Below are 17,272 nucleotides of genomic sequence, written 5' to 3' on the forward strand. Positions count from 1 at the left end.
GAGTGTTACATTCATTCACTAACATTTTCCTGCAAATAATAAGCTTTTCATAGTCTGTCTTCAGAGTTTGAGCTAGTCATGAGTTTAAAAAATTAAGATGAGTACAGGAATCACCCTTTGATGTATTTTTGTCTTGTGAATTGAGGATGATTGAAATATGGATCTGGGCATACAGAAATTCTAAGACAGAGAGTAGGAAAAAATCGTCTTGTCATATTCCTTCTCTGCAGAAGCACCAGCTGCACCAGCGTGTGGCTAATTCAGAACGACTCCAGGATGCAAAATAGACCTTTCCGTAGATACTTTCTGACAAGTGGCTCATCTTTTCAGATTATTGGCAAGAACCACATTAAGCCATGCTGTCACTGATCCTTTCTTCATTGGCCTAATTCCTTTGCTCAGCAGGAAAACCTCCAAATTCTCCTGGCAATACCCTGCTGGTAAGCTGAGCGAGCTCTCCTGGGTTGCTGAGCACAGGCTCACAGTTGGAATAAAAGCATCACAAGGAGGGGTGCTCTTCTGTGCAGGATTTACTGTAAGCTGTCCTCTGTTGGTTACCTGAATGTCAGATGGGTTGTAGCAGTTTTTAAGGCTGATGAATTTTGCAAACAATTTATATGTGAATATGTGTATGTCTATTATTTATATATAGTTTTTAAAACTCAAACTATATATTTTTTATTTTTTTAGAGGTCATCTCTGATATGAATACAAATGACAGGTATTGTTTTATTATGTTTTATGTCTTATCTTTTACTTGTTTCATTGGTTTGGGGGCTCACCCTACTCTAGGCCTCTTCGTAGTTTGGGGTGCGGGAACTGTTGGGAACATGGAGCATCACTCTTGGTATCTGGACATGTGGTTTCATCCATTTTCTTTGCATGATCCTTTCACCCTTTCTGGTGGAGTGCCAAGCAGGGCTGCAGCTTTCTTTGTCTATGGTGGCAGTACTCGGTAACTGTGTGCTGGAAGATCAGTTCAAACCTGTCATCTCTCCGGCTCACTAAACTTTGTGGATCTCAACTGTATTCTTATTATTAGGAAACATGTCACAATTTTTTCTTTTATCTATTGGAACTTGCTGTTCCTCCACGGCTTCTCCAAGGTTCTGAAAGCAGACTGCTATGAGACTCACGGTAACCACCGAAACCACTGTGTGCCAGACTTCTCTCAATTGCCAGGTTACAAATGCAGTTGTGTGTTGAATGAGAAGGAAGATTTCTGTTTCATTGCACATAGTTCAGAGAAGATGCGTTCTTAGTATTACGAAGTGTCTGAACCTCTCCTCCCAAAATGCTCCTACAGGTAAGAAATGCAGTACAGCTTCTGTGCTACTTCCAGAAACCTAAGAAAATGAAGATTTCAAGCTGTGGGGCCTGAACCAACTTGGAGTACTTTTAGGGGTACTGTCTTATTGTAGGAATAACTGAAAACCTATGTCAGTGGATCCTCTATGCTGATTTCTAGGGTGTTTTGGGGTGTTGCTAAATGCTTTGATAGCTTTGTAGCTCTTAACTGGTCTGAATGGTCTTTATCTGGGAGGTCTCTCTAGTAAGAACACAAAAAGGCAAGAAGGCACAGCTCATATCTGCCCACATCCGTCCTAGTACATACAGACTTGGCACTGTCAGACCAAGTACTGAGACCTGTTCCTGGGCAGGAAGAGGTGGCAGTGCTGCCTGCTCGTGTAAAATACTAGTTTTTTAAGAGTCAGGGCCATGAAGAATCAAGGGTTCTGCTTCCCCACCAAGGAAATATGTGTTCCAAAATGAACTGCCCATAGTAGAGCACTGAGGAGTGATGAGTTTGTGCAGGAGTAGGACTTTGCTTAGTGACTTTGAAAAACTGTGCGTCAAATTAGAAAGGCAAAAACTGTCATGGGAAGGTGCTTTCTGGTCCTTAACCCTGTAACAAGTCTGTAGGGTATCAGTAAAAAGGAAACAGTTTCTTTTTACTTCTAATTCTTTCATATTGCTAACTTAATTTTCAGTTACCATCAATTTCATGTCAACATTTCTAACAAAGTGCCACATAGTTATAAATGCTTCTAATTTTTGTCCCTTTTTTTTCCCCTAAGCTAATTTGTGAAGATTGGAAATTAACATTATTTTGTCATATTCATATCAAGTGCTCTTGAAGTTGAGATAGGAGAGGATAAGTAAGAACTCACTCCTATTTATGTAATCCCATTCTGTTTTTTCTTTATGTGTTCATTCTAAATGCTTTAAAATCTCAAGAAAAGTAGAAAACAGGGTTTGCCGTGAGTCAGGGTTCTACTTAAGTCTTTTATTTGTGTTCTGCTTCTGGGAAAGCACAGAGGAGCTGTTTCATATTCATATAAAATCTTTGTACGGCAGGTTGACTCTTGTAATGCATGCGTTGTATTAACTTCATTTGTATTACTGTATGTTTTTAAATAATGCTGTTGGAGTGGGGTTTTATGAGCAAGTTTTAATAGTTTCATTTCTTTCAAATCTGTTTACAAACTATCACATAATTGAGCTGGTTTATTGATCTCACAGAGATTACACATCTGACACTATTTGCACCAGTTAATAAAAGGTTTTGTTGGCTTTCTTTAAACGGAGTATTTGAGAATGCACAGTTCTGTTACGCCGTAGAATTTAAATTGCTTATGTACTGGAATATTTACTACCTTCTTTGTTGTTTCATTTCAGAATGACCTTATTTAAAAATGTATGAGGCTATTTATAATCGACTCTGTGGCAGTGATTAAAGAGGTGTGAATAATAGCTTATTGGAAGTTGACAGCTCCTTGTTTGCTAAACCACTGCTAGAACGTTTCTGCTGCTCAGTTGTACCTCATTTTTCTAAGGGGAGGCTGCATTTTGACAAGTGCTTAGAGCAGGTATATGCGGCTGACATTTTTATTATTAAAAAAAAATCTGGCTTCATTTCTTTAACTACATATGGTTAATTAATTGCTTACCTGCATCTAATGATCTCTCTGTGGTATATCGTTAAAATAAGACTGAAAACAAAACTCAATGTTTTTACTTGGAAAAATTAGCTGTTGTTCTTCCTTAACAAAAGTAGATGCTCTAAAGGAATTTGACCAAGCATTCAGACATCTGTCTTTCTGATGAGCGCAGTACTGCTTAGTCTGGTCTCTGATGCTTTTGATCTTAGATCAGCATCCTAAATGTCTGCAGAAAGGACATCAGGTGCTTTCTCTCTGCTATTCAAAAGTAAAATTCAAGGAAAATAGGACTGTGATTTATTTGGTTGCAAATCGTGCTTAAGTTATGTGGGCTTTTGTTAGCAACATGAATGGAAATCAATAAGCTTGTAGGTAAGGCTGATCACCAGATAATACTGAGTATTTATCCATGCAGCTGATAAGCACAAATAACTGTACAGCTTATACTGCTATTGCTGGTGTCTCATTTGACCTAGTGAACTCATTCCGAAGGTAAGAGGTAATTAAAGCCCCTGTTCACCCTTGTTTCTTGACTTAGAAGAATACGTTGTTCCTTGTGTGTCTGTAGACACCCTAGAAACAGCATAAACCTAAGAAATTGAAAATGATTTTGGAGAGGTTATGGCAGTACTTTGCAAGGGCTTTCATGTGCACTTTGGATTTCTTCAACCAAAAAATTGCTACTCATTTTTCTTCGCAGCAGTATTTCTTTATCAGTGACCTGAACATACTCAGATCTTACTAGACACATCAGAACTGTTTATTCAAAATGGTGCAGAAATTCATCTCATTCTATATTTTCACATTTGCTTATTACTGAGGAAGTTACCGATATTTCTGAGCTGTCATTCTTAGTGGTCAAATCCCAGTAGAATTATGGAAGGAATTTGTAAATTCTGGTAAACCATTAAAACTCCTTAATAGAGCAAGTGGCTATGAATAAAATGCTGTCATACAGGTGTGTCCCTGTAAGAGAAGGCACATCATTTCACAGGTTTTACCGCATGAGTCTAAAATGAGACAGTACAGATATTGCACACTGATTTAGTAGACTGCTCGGCATCCAGGTGTTTTTTAACTAAATACATTCTAAAAATGATCTTCACTATCTCTCTTTAGAACTAGTTTGTGCTGTTTGCAGAGTAGGGGTGCCGTTCTCTGGCTGTGCTGGGATTATGAAGGTACGTCCTTTCTCTGGTCTGGTTGGTGATAGCACTGCACTCAGTTTCCTTGAAACCCTGCACCTGCAAGGATCGTTGCATTCCAGAGCAGGTCTCCTTGCCCACTGCAGGCAGCCCAGCAGCTGGGAGTTAATTCTCTGGGAAAAAGGAATCTGCAGTGTGGCATGAAGAAGTGAGTATGTGGCTTTGCAAAATGTACGGGACTTAATTTAAGTCTGGAACTTTGGAATTTATTCCTAAGCACTAATGTGCTTTATATTTCATTTGTATTACTTTGTATATGGTTTATTGCCATAAAAATGCCTTAAGATCTCAGTCATCACCTGTCGTTCAAACTCCCAATCACAGATAGTATAAAATGACATTTGTGTTGAGAAAGTTTGGTTTCTTTTGCAGCTGCTAATGGATTTAAGCTGATGGGAGTGGTGGCACGAGGCAGCAATAAGGCAGAGGAGAAGCCTGGAGTGGAGCCAGCGCAGGGAACACTCACATGTGTTTCTCTGCACGGCGCAGTAATGCTGAGGTTGGAAAAGTTTAATTATCCACCCCACTCCCTCTTACTTTTTTTTTTTTTTCTTTCCTTGCTGAATACTTGTGTGGCCTTGAGTTTGTTAATCAGCAGACCTCATAAGCGAGCCAGATGATGTATTGTTACAGTACCTTTTACAGCTGTTGCTTTCCGGAGTACAGTGATTACCTGCCGTGCCCAAACCAGTTGCTTCCTATTAGAGTGCAGTGGTTACTAATTGGTCTGAATTTAGCTGCTACAACAAAGTTAATTTTCGCTTTTGCGCTGAAGAGTGTCACGTTGTGCTTACACTGTAATATGAAGCCTTGGGGGTCTGTTCTTAATTTTTTGCCCTTTATCTCATGGCGTTCCTTGTCCTCCAAAAAGAACTAATATGTCATTCAGTAATAAGATTGATGTTCTGAATACAGGGGTGAATGTACTAACTCGTATTTTTAAGAGGGAGTATTTATTTCACCTCACATGTCTCACGTTAGACTTTAAAAACCCAAGAGCTTTCCCAGCCCACAACAGATGTCTCCAACTTCTACTCAGTGTCTTTCACCACCAACGTCGATCCTGGAATTTCTCCTTCTCAGCAGCCTGGGAGCTGAGTAAAGTTGTTCATCTGGCCTCAGATCTGAGGAGCAGTGTGGATATATTTGGTTATTTCTGGTATTTATCAAAGTATTGTCAGCTGGTTCGTGAGACACATACGAGGCAATGATCTGTGCTGTCTGCAATGAGTGCCCAGCCTTCAGCTGTGAAGGGAGGTTAGGGTGGCTTGGAGACATGGTCTCTTTCTGTGCCATCCCCATCATGGTGGAAAGTGATCTTTTTCCCTTCTACCTTTTACAGAAGTGTTACTTCTGTCTGGCTACTTTGCATAGTTGTGGATTTTCCCATCCTTCCACCATTATTTTGGCTGTTTGTCTTTCATGAGTTTATTGATTTTCTATTCAGTGACTTCTCCAAAGCCTTTTGTTGTGTGACTGCCCTCAGTACAATTCCCAGCACCTCCTTTGCAGTAGTAAAATTGTGGCTTTCAAAAACTGGGAATCCCCTTGAGAGGAAGTCATGGGATGACTTAATCCCTTCCCAGTCCTGATCGGTTTAGCTCATGGTCATCCTAGTTACACTTGTAAACATGAGGATGTATCAAGTATTTTTAGGAAAAACAGAATAATAGGTAAATCTTCCGAATGGGTTTTGTATCTTCTTGGAAAAAAAAAATAAAATTAGTGGTTGGAAAAAGTATTTCTCCTGTTTCAGAAGTTCCAGGTGTCAGTCTGATCCCAGTCTAATGCTTCATACTTTTAAATACCATGTTTCAGTGCACTTTTTCCCTTAGAAAATAAGGGCTCGAAGGCCGAGAGATGTTTAATATCTGAGATACCAACAGACAGCTGTCTGTTATTAACATTCATGAATTGAATAATTAGGTTACAATGCTTTGTTATCACTGTTATTTCCTTTTGTGGCATGTGAATGAATTGCAGTTGGACTGATCTGATAGAGCAGAAAAGATTCTTAAAAATTAAATTATTCCATAAAAATGGTGTATATAAAATCAAAGTTTTTTGTATTCTAGAGTAGCTGCAGGTAACACCATGCCTTTGCTATCTTCGGTATCTCTCTGACTTGCAATTTTAATCAATTAGCTCTTGGGAAGATTTTAAAAGACTGCCTATGAAACAATAAAGACAATTAATGAGATGTTTGAAAGGCTTTCTCCGTTTTTAGAAGCTCTGTCTCTTCATAACTCAATCCAACTCTGCACAGTTTGTTTGCATGTTCTGTTTTCACGGTGTAAGAGCCAAGAAGAGGTAAGATGAGGGAATCAACCCAAGAGAACATCGTATAACATATTTTCATCCTTCTAAAGAAGGGGAAGGAAGGCTCAGCTTCTTTTTGAAGTAGATTACTTGGTGGTGTTGTCTCATACATCCTCAGCAAGCACTTCAATAAAATAGCACCATGTATGGAAAGATGGATGATCGTTTGCCTCTGAAAGAAAAAGACACTGTCATTTGTCTGGCAGCACTTCTTTTGGGGCTTATTCGTCCTCAGCTGTTTCTGCAGTAGCATTCCCAAAGAGAAACTCTCTGTCTTTTGGTGTCTAACAAGTGCCTCTTTCTGGTTTTGGTATTCATCTGAAGTCAGGTTCATCTGCTAACTCCCTTCCTGTCTTTTCCATTCACTTACAAAAGGCTGACAGGATTACTTTCAAGAATGCCTATAACACATGTCTAATCATTTATGTGAATAAATACAGGTTTGGATTTTTCTTCGCTTTTTTGGGAAACCAGTCTCTTTATTTAAGCTACCCTTAGGTGATCCCTTGTTAGATTCTTCTTTATTACTGTTAATTCACCTTACATATGAATTTCAGTGTCAAATGAAGCAGATAAGCTCTTTTAAATTAAAGTCTCCAAATATCTAGTTTCTTCCCTTGAAGACAGTGAGGATTTGGAAGTGTTGGCCTAAACTGAATACAATTATTCATCACGATTAGAAAGTCATGGGACATACCTGCTGTATGATAAATTCCAGTATTATAGTTAAAATCTTGCTGTTGTCCCTCATGCACTGGTATTTTAAATCATCTTCATTTGCTGGTCTCTTTTGTAACTTATTGATTTTTTAGAAACTTTTCACAAGTGTTTCTATGCTATGTGTTGATCCTGATCAAATATAAGTACCTGCTTTCTTGGAAATTCAGTGTGTCGTGTAGTTGCATACTATAAGGCTTCATTAAGAGCATTTCATACAGGTTTAGCGTTAGGATCTTAGCTGCCATTCATTAAGATGACTAACTGAAGAGCCGGTTTGCCAGTTCATCTAAATAATTAATCTATTGAGAATTGAATGGTATGTTTTTTATTAATTTAGCCTACAGGATAAATTCAGTATTTTGTTGTGTCAGGGTACATTTGTGCATCTGAATTCCAACCAGAGGATCTGGTATATTCTCCTACTCATCCTTGCAGTATTTCATCAAGGCTCTGATGGGGAGCAGATGCACTCTTGCTGAGTCAGCATGGTGTGCAACTTTGAGAGTTCGCCCCATTCTCTCTTCAAATCTTTGCAAGCCTGACTTGTGTTGAAATGTGGTGTTATCTATGTTCATGAGCTACTTTAACTCATTTTAACCAGATGAGGGTTATACTTCAGGATGGGAGCTGGAGAGCTAGTTTTTCAAGTTCATCTGAACATCCGAAGGTCTATATATAATTGCCTTTGCTGGTAGACTCAGTAGGTATATGTGAACAATCTGTGTACAGGAATGTAACAGCAAATCCGGATTACAGCTTTTGAAAGTTAAAAATGCTGCCTTTGGAATCAGGATTAGAAGTTATTTGATCTTCAAAGAATATGAAGATCTCACTAAAGTGTGCTGTGGGCTGCAGTCACAGCCCTTTGAAGTTCAGAGCTTAGTATAGCAAGACATTTTTCTTTCCTTACTGTAACGTCAGAAATATCCATTAGGTTTCATTCTGATGTGTTTAAATATACATAGTTTTATTTAAATGTGTGAAAATTCCCTAACGTAATTTCCCATTGTCGTTTTAGGAAGGTATATTTTCCTTATGACACACGTCTTTGGAGTATTAAGCCTTTCCTTAAGCTTTGTGCTGTTCCATTCAAACAGGATAAATGAGACCTTTCATCGTGTCATGTATCCATCTGTTTAAATAGAACACCAGGGAATGTCTGTCCTTGAAATCTAGTAAAATACTGTAAATCCTTCACATATTTTTTGACTGTCTCTTTATTCATTTTCTTACATTGCAGTAGGTTTCTGGGAATGATATCTGCTCATTATCTTGCAAAATGAACAAGCCAAAGTTGTAGTGTTTTATTTTCCACTTCACACAAATAAATGATGTAAATTGTATGTGATTTAATATTTCCGAAAAAAAATGAGAATCAGTAACGTGAAAAATTTGTAAGGTAAAAATGAGTACTGTAAAATGAGGATACAATTAAACATTAGAGAAACTTGGAATTTGTCATAGCACTCCTAGACAGTAATTTTATACTATTGATGTTTTGGTGGATTAGCTATGAGTATAAATACAAAATGTTATGTGTATGTCATTTATTAGTATGCATGTTAAGCTCAGATTATTCAGGATGCAACATTATATGAAGCAGACCAGATCACCCAAATTATCTGTACTAAAAAACTGTGTTCTTCAATGTTTTTGTTATCCTACATCTCTTTGTGTTCTTTGATTTCAGAAAAAGTAAATTAGAAACGTGTTGTGTAACATACGGACTCGACAGTTTAGTCTTTCTGAATCCAGAAGTCAGGACCTATATTATGGAAACTGAAATCCAGTACACCACTAAAAATTCTTATCTGTTATCGTGTGAAATCAGAGCAAAGCCAAAATGAGGCTTGTCAACTTAGAAGAAAATTTGAAAGAAAAAAGGGAAATTTCCTTCCCTTTTGCCATAAGGAGCACGTTCGAGCCAGGGGAAATACCTGAACATTGGTGTATTTCAACTGATTGTTGGGTCAGTGTAAATAGCTGAGCATTCTGTGTGTGGCAAATTAATTTGAGCTCGAGATTAAGGAAGTCCATTGTAAAAGGAAATGAAATAATTATTTCTGTATTTTTTAGTATAATATTAAATTCAGATTATATTCATGCAACATCAGTTCAAAGTTGCATCATTTGTTGCTGACTTAGAAATTTGTGAGGGGGTAAAGAGGAATGTCAGAGCTTCCTAAGATGTGTGAATCATTATGGTGATATCTCCACCATGTATTTGGTTGTGCCAATGTTGAAGACTTTACTAACAGCATGTTATGAAAGTCATAAAACTGTGGGTGCTTCAGAGAATTGTTGTAATGGACTATTCTTGTATATAAAACGTGTCACTGGCAGTTTCATTTTTTCTTGTCACATCTAAGAGGATTTCAAAGCTTTATAAACCTCTGTTACGGTATTTTTAGTATCTGTAAAACAAGCATCTACTGCATATAGGCCTATGGTGTTATATACAACCACCAGTACTTTCAAAATAATACTTTTCTTCAGACGTGTCTTCTGAAGATGACCAATGATACCCAAATTAATGCCAATTGTTTCAGACCAACTCAAGCATGGATGGATGTTCTGTAAGTGATACTTGTACAGATGTTCCACAGGAGTGGAGTTATTTCATACAGCGGTTGAGTTGGCATCAGGGAATGAGTTTACAACTGATAATTTATACTAACCTGAGTTTTCATGAATGGGCCAGCTGCTCCATATTAAAAGAAATGCAGCTTTTGAGTGTGGATGAAGGTAATTATCAAAATGTGATTCAGACTTGGTCTTAATGAGGATAAATCTAAAGCAGATGTATCGCAGGTTTATTCCATTTTTTGCTACAGCTATGGACAGAAATAAGATACGACACTTCTTTAGTGCCATGGTCAATAGGAAGGAACTTGTTGTTAATGTGTATGCATGCTACTATAGAATGTGCCTTGTTTACACCTATGCATCTCTAACAATGAGTCTCTCCGCTTTGCTGCTGTCATATCAATTCTTATCATTGACCACATTCTCCCAGATGAGTGCTGAGTGCCTGTTAATGATGAGATAGGTTTTTTTTGTGCATCTTCAACTTAGTAAAGAGTAAAAAGCAGAATAAAAGCAGAATAACTCTGAAATATTTCTTTCTCTCAGCCTTTTCTCCTTATAGTTCACCGTTACGCTTTTTCAGTCATTGGAGGCACTAAAAGAGAAAGGCTTCCCAGATACATCTGTACATCTGTATGTGCTGAGCTTCAGTGATCGCCATGCTCAGTTGCCTCTGGGGCTGTATAGCATCGAGGCCGTATGCTGTACCCAGTTGGGAGAGACAGCAGGCAGATGGGGGGATTCTTCTTTCCAGTCTGCCAAGTAAAGCAGTGGTCTATGAAACCAGCACTGGAAATGTAAAGGTGAACTTACCTGGGGTGAACGGAGGAGGTGAGAGTGAAAGAAAGGAACCAAGGCAGTCCTGCTGAATGTCTGAAGTTGCACTGAAATTATTGGGTGCTGTGTTTTATCTCCCGTAGATTGAAAAAATAAAATGCTGGGAGGGAGGAGGAGGAATAATCTGATTATTGCTATTCTCTAAGTTTTTGTGACTGCTTAAAGTATTAGACTCATAGCATCATGGAATGATTGATATTTTATTCTTTTGATGGAGTGATTCTATGATTTAAAGCATTAAACTTTCCTTAAGCTTCTGTGAAACTTCCTGACAGCAGGAGTTGACATGGAATAATACGGATTTCAATTCCCATTTGTGGAAACCTCTCCAGCCTTGGGTTATACAATGGAGGTAACAGGCAAAGGATACTGTTAATTTTCTCGTGTACCTTTTTGTTTCTGAATGTTAATTTTTTCTTTTGTGACCTTTTCTACTATTTCCAAACCCATAAGCACCTTGTAATAATACCATTATTCATATTATGCTGCTACTGAGAATTTTCCTATTTGCATGCAGAATTTACATGAATTTGTAGCACCCGTGTCGTCTGTGCCGTCGTCCTTCTGGTTCCCAGAGGTTCGTTGCCAGCTGTGTTACAGCTTTCCTGTAAGGCTGTGCATTGGCACCACAGATCTAGACAATTTTTGAGGACAGGCTTCAATTCATAGAACTTGTTACGTGTCCTCATCCACCTTCATCTTCACTATAATGTTGTTGCTGGTCGTGGCTGGCACTTGGCACCACAGACTCTTGGCTGTGGTGGTATGTGGAAGGGCCACAAACATCTTTCAGTGCTGTCATGTCCTGTTGGGTCTGTTGAGAACATGCTTGATCCCTTCAATAATTAAACTGTGAAGGCCTGGCTGCTTGTAGTAGAGAGGAGAAACACGGATGTCCTAAGAGGTCCCTCCCCTCTACAGGTGGTATAGATTTTGGTGCTGGTTTCATTTATTGATCTTATAAAGGATGAGTCATTGAAATTTTTATCCTGGAGCCTCTGCAGACAGAACTATGTGTCCCTTCTAGAGATGTCTGGCTGCAGGTGCACACCCTTCAGGGTCTTAGTTCACATCACTTATTGTCCTCACTGTGCTTTGGTTTGGGAGCACTCTTAAGTGCATTGCAGCCACTAATAGTCTGCTCAAGACCAGAGGAGAGCTAGTTTTGTTGAGAGACCACATGGAAACAAATTCACCATCTATTTGTGTCTGCATTCCCCCTCCCTGTCTGCTCACATGGGTGCAGCCTTGCTGCCCTGGCCTGCGGAACCAGCAGAGATTCCTACAAAGCCTTTGCAGTCAGTGGGACCCCTTCTCAGATCCTTTTCCTGATTCAGCGTTGAGCTCAGCATCCCAGAAATGACAAAAGAGTAGAATCTAATGCCTGAAGTATGTAACTGAATAGCTGGGGATATAGGGAATATTTGTGCCCAGGGCTCATGTTAGCTATGGGCAAAGCAGGGCGTTGGCACTGCCTGGTCACTGCTCCTGGCATTCATCCACCTTGCTGTGACAAACTTCAGCTGCTGCTGGGCTTCTGAGCAGTGTGATACCGAACTGCCCTGATGTAATTGTGCCTACGGACTGAGGAAACCCTACATCTGACCAATGATTCACAAAGACGAGCAGTAAAAATGTAATCGCCGGGGCTGGAATATGTTGCCAGATTTACTCCAAGTACAGTTCATGTCATTCGCATGGTGCTGCAGAACTGTCCGTACTCACGGCATCAGGCTTTGTCCAGGTTATACCAGGTCAATAAAGAAACTGAACGCGTAACTTTGGATTTGTAAGTTTAAATGTTGTCTGATTTGAAATCCGCAATTTAAAATTGGCAAGCAGAAAATTTGTATTCGCACCATTGACTACCATGTGTTGGGTAGGCACAACCCAGCCACCCAGCCTCCTTTCTAGAGCCCGTAGTAGTGCTCAGTAGAGCACATGGCAATATGTGGTCCCTTTGCAAAGTGTCTGTGTTAATCTTCCCTTGAACTGACCAAAGGCCAAATCACTCAGTACATGTGTCTTGGCGTGATTTATGTACCACAGGCACTGGATTTTATGGTTTTTATTCTGTCAGAACATGCACTCAAATTGGGTGTCAGGCTGCATTTGAGTGGGAATTGGCATTCACTTATGCAGCGTAAAAGAGTCTTGAAGCAGATTTGTATTAGTTAAACAAAATTATCAGGATTGTGCTTAGAAGGTGTAAATATTTAGTCCTACGTTTGTATAAATATTCATGTATTTATGTAAACACATGTGGGAGATGTAAGTTTGATCCCTGCAGGCAGAGGAAGGAACTGAAGCCAGTTCCCTTTTTCCTGTGCGGGCAGCTCACATGTGTGTATGTATATAAATAAGCAGTGAGTCACCCTTTATATATAACATAACATACCGTTCTGTTCTCCACAGCTATAGCTCACATACTGCTTTTAAAAGCAGAATGACTTTCCTGAAAATTGCAAATAGGTTTTCAAATTAAATTTAAAGTTGATTACTTAAGAATCTAATCTGGGGGTTTTTTTGTGGGGTTTTTTGTTTGTTTGTTTGTTTGTTTGTTTGGGGTTTTTTTGGTACTTTTCCTTAAGTGATTTAATTAAAAGTGTAATACGTTTTCCTCACACTTTCCACATAACGAGATCTCATTTTAAAATATTTTTACTGCTGCGTGAGGTGTGCAGGTGATGTTTTGTGCAGCTCCTGCTGTTCTCTGCTACTCCAGCACTTGTCCTAGTGGTGCAGGAAGTCTCCCTGCTGCCCAAGGGAGGCTGGGGCAGGGCTGGGAAGTAGTGAATAATTCCATCAAAAGGATCCTGTACTTGTTTGGAAGGTAGTGGCAATGTTTCTAAATAACCAACTGGTTGTATGGCAGGAAAAAAAGTCTAGGTAGATAAAACAAAGTAAGTAGAGCGTGCTGTGGGGTTCACTGTCCTAGCATTTGACTTACATCATTGGACAAGGGATAAAGAAGAAGACAGCATATTGTTCTCCTGCTGTTCCTATTTGCATCTGCAGCCTGAATACTGCGTGCAGTCATCTGTCCCCTTGTGAACAAGGATGCAGCAAAACAGGAGAAGGTCCAGAGAGAGGCACAGAAATGATGAACAGCTTTCTCTATAAGGAACAAATAGACAAGAACTTGCAGAAGGAAGGGCTGTGCAAGGAAGCACACACAGCTATGGAGCTGCTTGCCTCAGAATATTGTGCAAGCAAACATTTCTATCAATTTTAAAAGTATCCAGATAAAATGATAGGAAATGAGGCTGATAGGCATGAAGTCGATGTCTCATTTAGGAATTCCAAAGACAGTGTCTGTTGTAAATGGGTGGAGAATTAATCAAAAGGCATCAACATACACTTTCCCTTTCCTTAAGCTTTTCCACATGTTTCTACATCTGATGCTAACAAGGTTCTGTATGTATTATTACATACAAGGTACTTATTAATTCTGAATCTGTGTATTAAACTGACTGGAAAAATGTGACAGCAGAACGATCTAACTGTGCTAAAGACACTGGGCAGCTTATCAGCAAAGTGATGGAAGTACAGCATTTCATTTAGCAGCAGTAATAAACTTAATAGCGTACCCCAAAATAATGCATGCTAAGTTATTAGGTTTATGCCTTTGCAGTATATTTTGCTTAAAATATTTTTAAGGCTAAAGCAAAAGAATGTATAGGTGCAGGTTTTCAGTTGAACTGGTAGACAATAAGTGGTCTCTGAGAGATTATTGTGTGCCATCAGAGCAGTAATCCATGAACCAAGAGTGCCCTTCAAACAGCACAGGAACTGTTCCCGTTTGTAGAATCAAAGGTTTCTTTTCTAACAGTGCTCTTGAGTAAGTTCCCAAAATTTATTATTAGACTTGAAAGAGCTTTTTAGAAATAGGGATTTGTAAAAGATCAGAATCACTCAGAAGTTGTTCTGGATCTCCAGCCTTTTCAGTGCTGAGATACTGAGTCCGTGCAGCTTAAGTGTATTGATTACATGTGTCCAACTCCTCTAAAAACGTAGGTTGATTGTGTTATTTCTCAAATACCAAAAAACTTATTGTTCTGGAGGGTTTGTTTTGTTTTGTTTTGCTATGGAAACAGGTAGGATTTCAGATTAAGCATGAAGAGGTATGTAAAAGGCAGATAGTAAGAATGCTGGCCCTGACACTATATAGTGACACTGGTGACTACAAAGAAAGAACTGTAATGGCAAGGCCCTTCTCTTTCCTGGTTTCTGTGTAATACAGATTAGAGATTATGGATTCATTTCTGTTCATTAGTGCAGTCCTGTGCCATTGCCACCTGATTTCAAATTATTCCTGTATGTATTCTACCACATCTGTTTTTTTCCTGCTGGGATATATAGATTCATATCAGAATTTGAGTGTTATTGACTTAACTGGGTCGTTCTCGTTGGGAATGGTAAAGTAAACTAACTGTTAATCCTTATATTGTCTAGTAATTCTGATCTGGTGAGTGGTGGCCAGGTTCCTACTGCCAGGTATACCTGCTGTTTTGGGGAATCTCCCAGTATAGCACTTGCTATGGAAAGAGTCCTATAGGCTTTCATCACTGCAAGTCCTATAATCTTTAATGACTGCAGTGCTGGTCTTCTCCTTAATTTTCCTAGGAACATGGGTTTTAAATCAGAGGACTAAAAATTATTTTCCATTCATGTACCATGTTGGAATTTGACTACAAATGTGTATTGTGACTTCACAGCTACATGCAACAAGTCAAATAATACATTTCTTTGTTTAAACACCTTAACCAGCATTCCATCTGAACACATTTCTTTTTCAATTAGAATGATGCATCATCAGGTGTGTTTCCAGCATTCCGGACTCTAAAATTACAGAAAGCAAAGCTCATTTTCTGCAATCCATTTTGCAGTTGTTTGCAATAAAAATTAAAAAGAAACAATGCAAGCTTCAACCACAGACACTTATTTTTGGTGTAAGAATCAGGATAGCGTAGCAAGAAATCAATCAACAAGAAAAAAATATGTAAGATGTATTTTTCATGCGTTTTTAATGATTGCTTCATCTTTATTACAGAAGTAGTAATGATATAATAATTGGTATTTATTTAAGTGCCCTCAGCCATTCCTCACATCTTACACTCCAGATCTTTCCCCATCTTTGCAGCCCTCCTTTGGATGCTCCCTAATAATTTTATGTCCTTTTGATACCGTGTTGCCCAAACTGCACCCAGTGCTTGAGATGAAGCCACAGAACAGGACAACCCCTCCCTCTCCCGCTGGCAGCATGGGTTGGCCATTTGGCTGCCAGGGCACACTACTGGCTCACATTCACCTTGCCATCATTAGAGCCCCCAGATTCCTTTCTATGGGGCTGCTCTCCAGTGTCTCATCCTGCAGTCTGCATATGTCCAGGGCTGCCCCATCCCAGATGCAGAATCCAACACTTGCTCTTGTTTAGTACCACATGGTTGGTGACTGCCCAGCCTTCCAGTTTGTCAGGATCTCTCTGTAAAGCCGCTCTGTCCTCCAGGGAAGGAATACCACGCATGCGTCGCTGTGCTACAACGTAATGGGATTTTAATTTCAATTAGCTAAAAATACAGAAAATTACAGAGTTTAATTGTTTTTAAGCCATCATTTCTATTAACGTATTCTTTGAAATCAAACACTTGACTTTGAAAGTCAAGCATTTGCAAAAAGTTGGAAAATGTCAGAATGGAGATTGTTCAAAGGGTTTTAATTTGTCCCTTGTATGTATGCATAATGATAAGATCTTTAATTATGCGATCACATAAATTTTTCACAAGAGGAATGGTGCCCGGAGAATGAATCGGGGATGTTTATTAAAGGAAGCCCTTGTCTCCAGAACCCTTGCCTTAATTGCTGCAAAGCACGGTAATTGAAGTAGAGGGCTGCAGCAGTCAGAAGCAGGCTCTCTGAGGCTCTGAAGGCACCACTGGGAAGCTGGGTTTCATTCTCTCTCTTTCACGGAGCAGTTCAGTGGTTTGGGAATGTCCTGTATTCTGGAGGTGATCTGTTCCCAGGTGCCACCCCAGCTACCTGGGCTCTGAGCACACTGCATCTGGGCTGAGCACCTCTGTGCTTTGGACAATAAATCGCTATAGGAACATGAAACCTTCTGCTAAGTGAGACCCCAAAGGGCTTAGACTGACATGTTAACGCCAAAATTGCTGACAGAATCCTCTCAGTTTTAAGTAGTCAGTTTCCTGTCTGTAAAACGGAAACACCATCACCCAGCTACGGCAAAATTAATTAAAGGCTTTAAAGCATTTGTGCTGTATGCCTCAGAGGAAAGCACCAAATGTATAATGAGGACTCTAATTCTGGCATGCTTGGAGGCCTTGGGAACACCACTGGCTGGCAGGACTAAAAAGAACATGTAGGGTTGTTGCGATTTGAGACGAGGAGTCCGGATCCTGCCAGTGCTGGGCCACAGAGTCACAGTGTGCCCTCAGTGTGATTAGTTTTTCATCTTCCCTGCAAAGCACTTTAAACCTGATATAAGGAGTTCTACTTCATTTCCCAAACCAAACAGGGAAATCTAAAAATAATAATTCAAGAATTAGTTATCTGCGTAACTGAAATACCATGTGTGTGAATTTTGATCTCAACTGTTATTTATCTTCTTGGCCTGTGGCAAAAGTCTGTATGTCAGGGTTTTAT

At 39.3% G+C, this 17,272-nt stretch overlaps 1 protein-coding gene across 6 annotated transcripts in view; it reads left to right on the forward strand.

The window, feature by feature from the left end:
• ZEB1 (zinc finger E-box binding homeobox 1) overlaps nucleotides 1-17,272 on the forward strand; it is a 97,311-nt gene that overhangs the window by 58,840 nt on the left and 21,199 nt on the right. Inside the window, exon 2 of one of the 6 annotated variants that reach the window (XM_085538850.1) lies at nucleotides 691-721. The exons of the other annotated variants lie outside the window; for them this stretch is intronic. Coding sequence (XP_085394976.1) covers nucleotides 715-721 — 7 coding nt within the window. The 5' untranslated portion in view covers nucleotides 691-714. The remainder of the gene's footprint in view (nucleotides 1-690; nucleotides 722-17,272) is intronic. 6 annotated transcript variants of the gene reach the window in all.

The sequence above is a fragment of the Coturnix japonica genome, chromosome 2, assembly GCF_054131305.1.
Source record: "Coturnix japonica strain WE chromosome 2, WE-NBRP24, whole genome shotgun sequence".
Taxonomy (NCBI): Eukaryota; Metazoa; Chordata; class Aves; order Galliformes; family Phasianidae; genus Coturnix; species Coturnix japonica.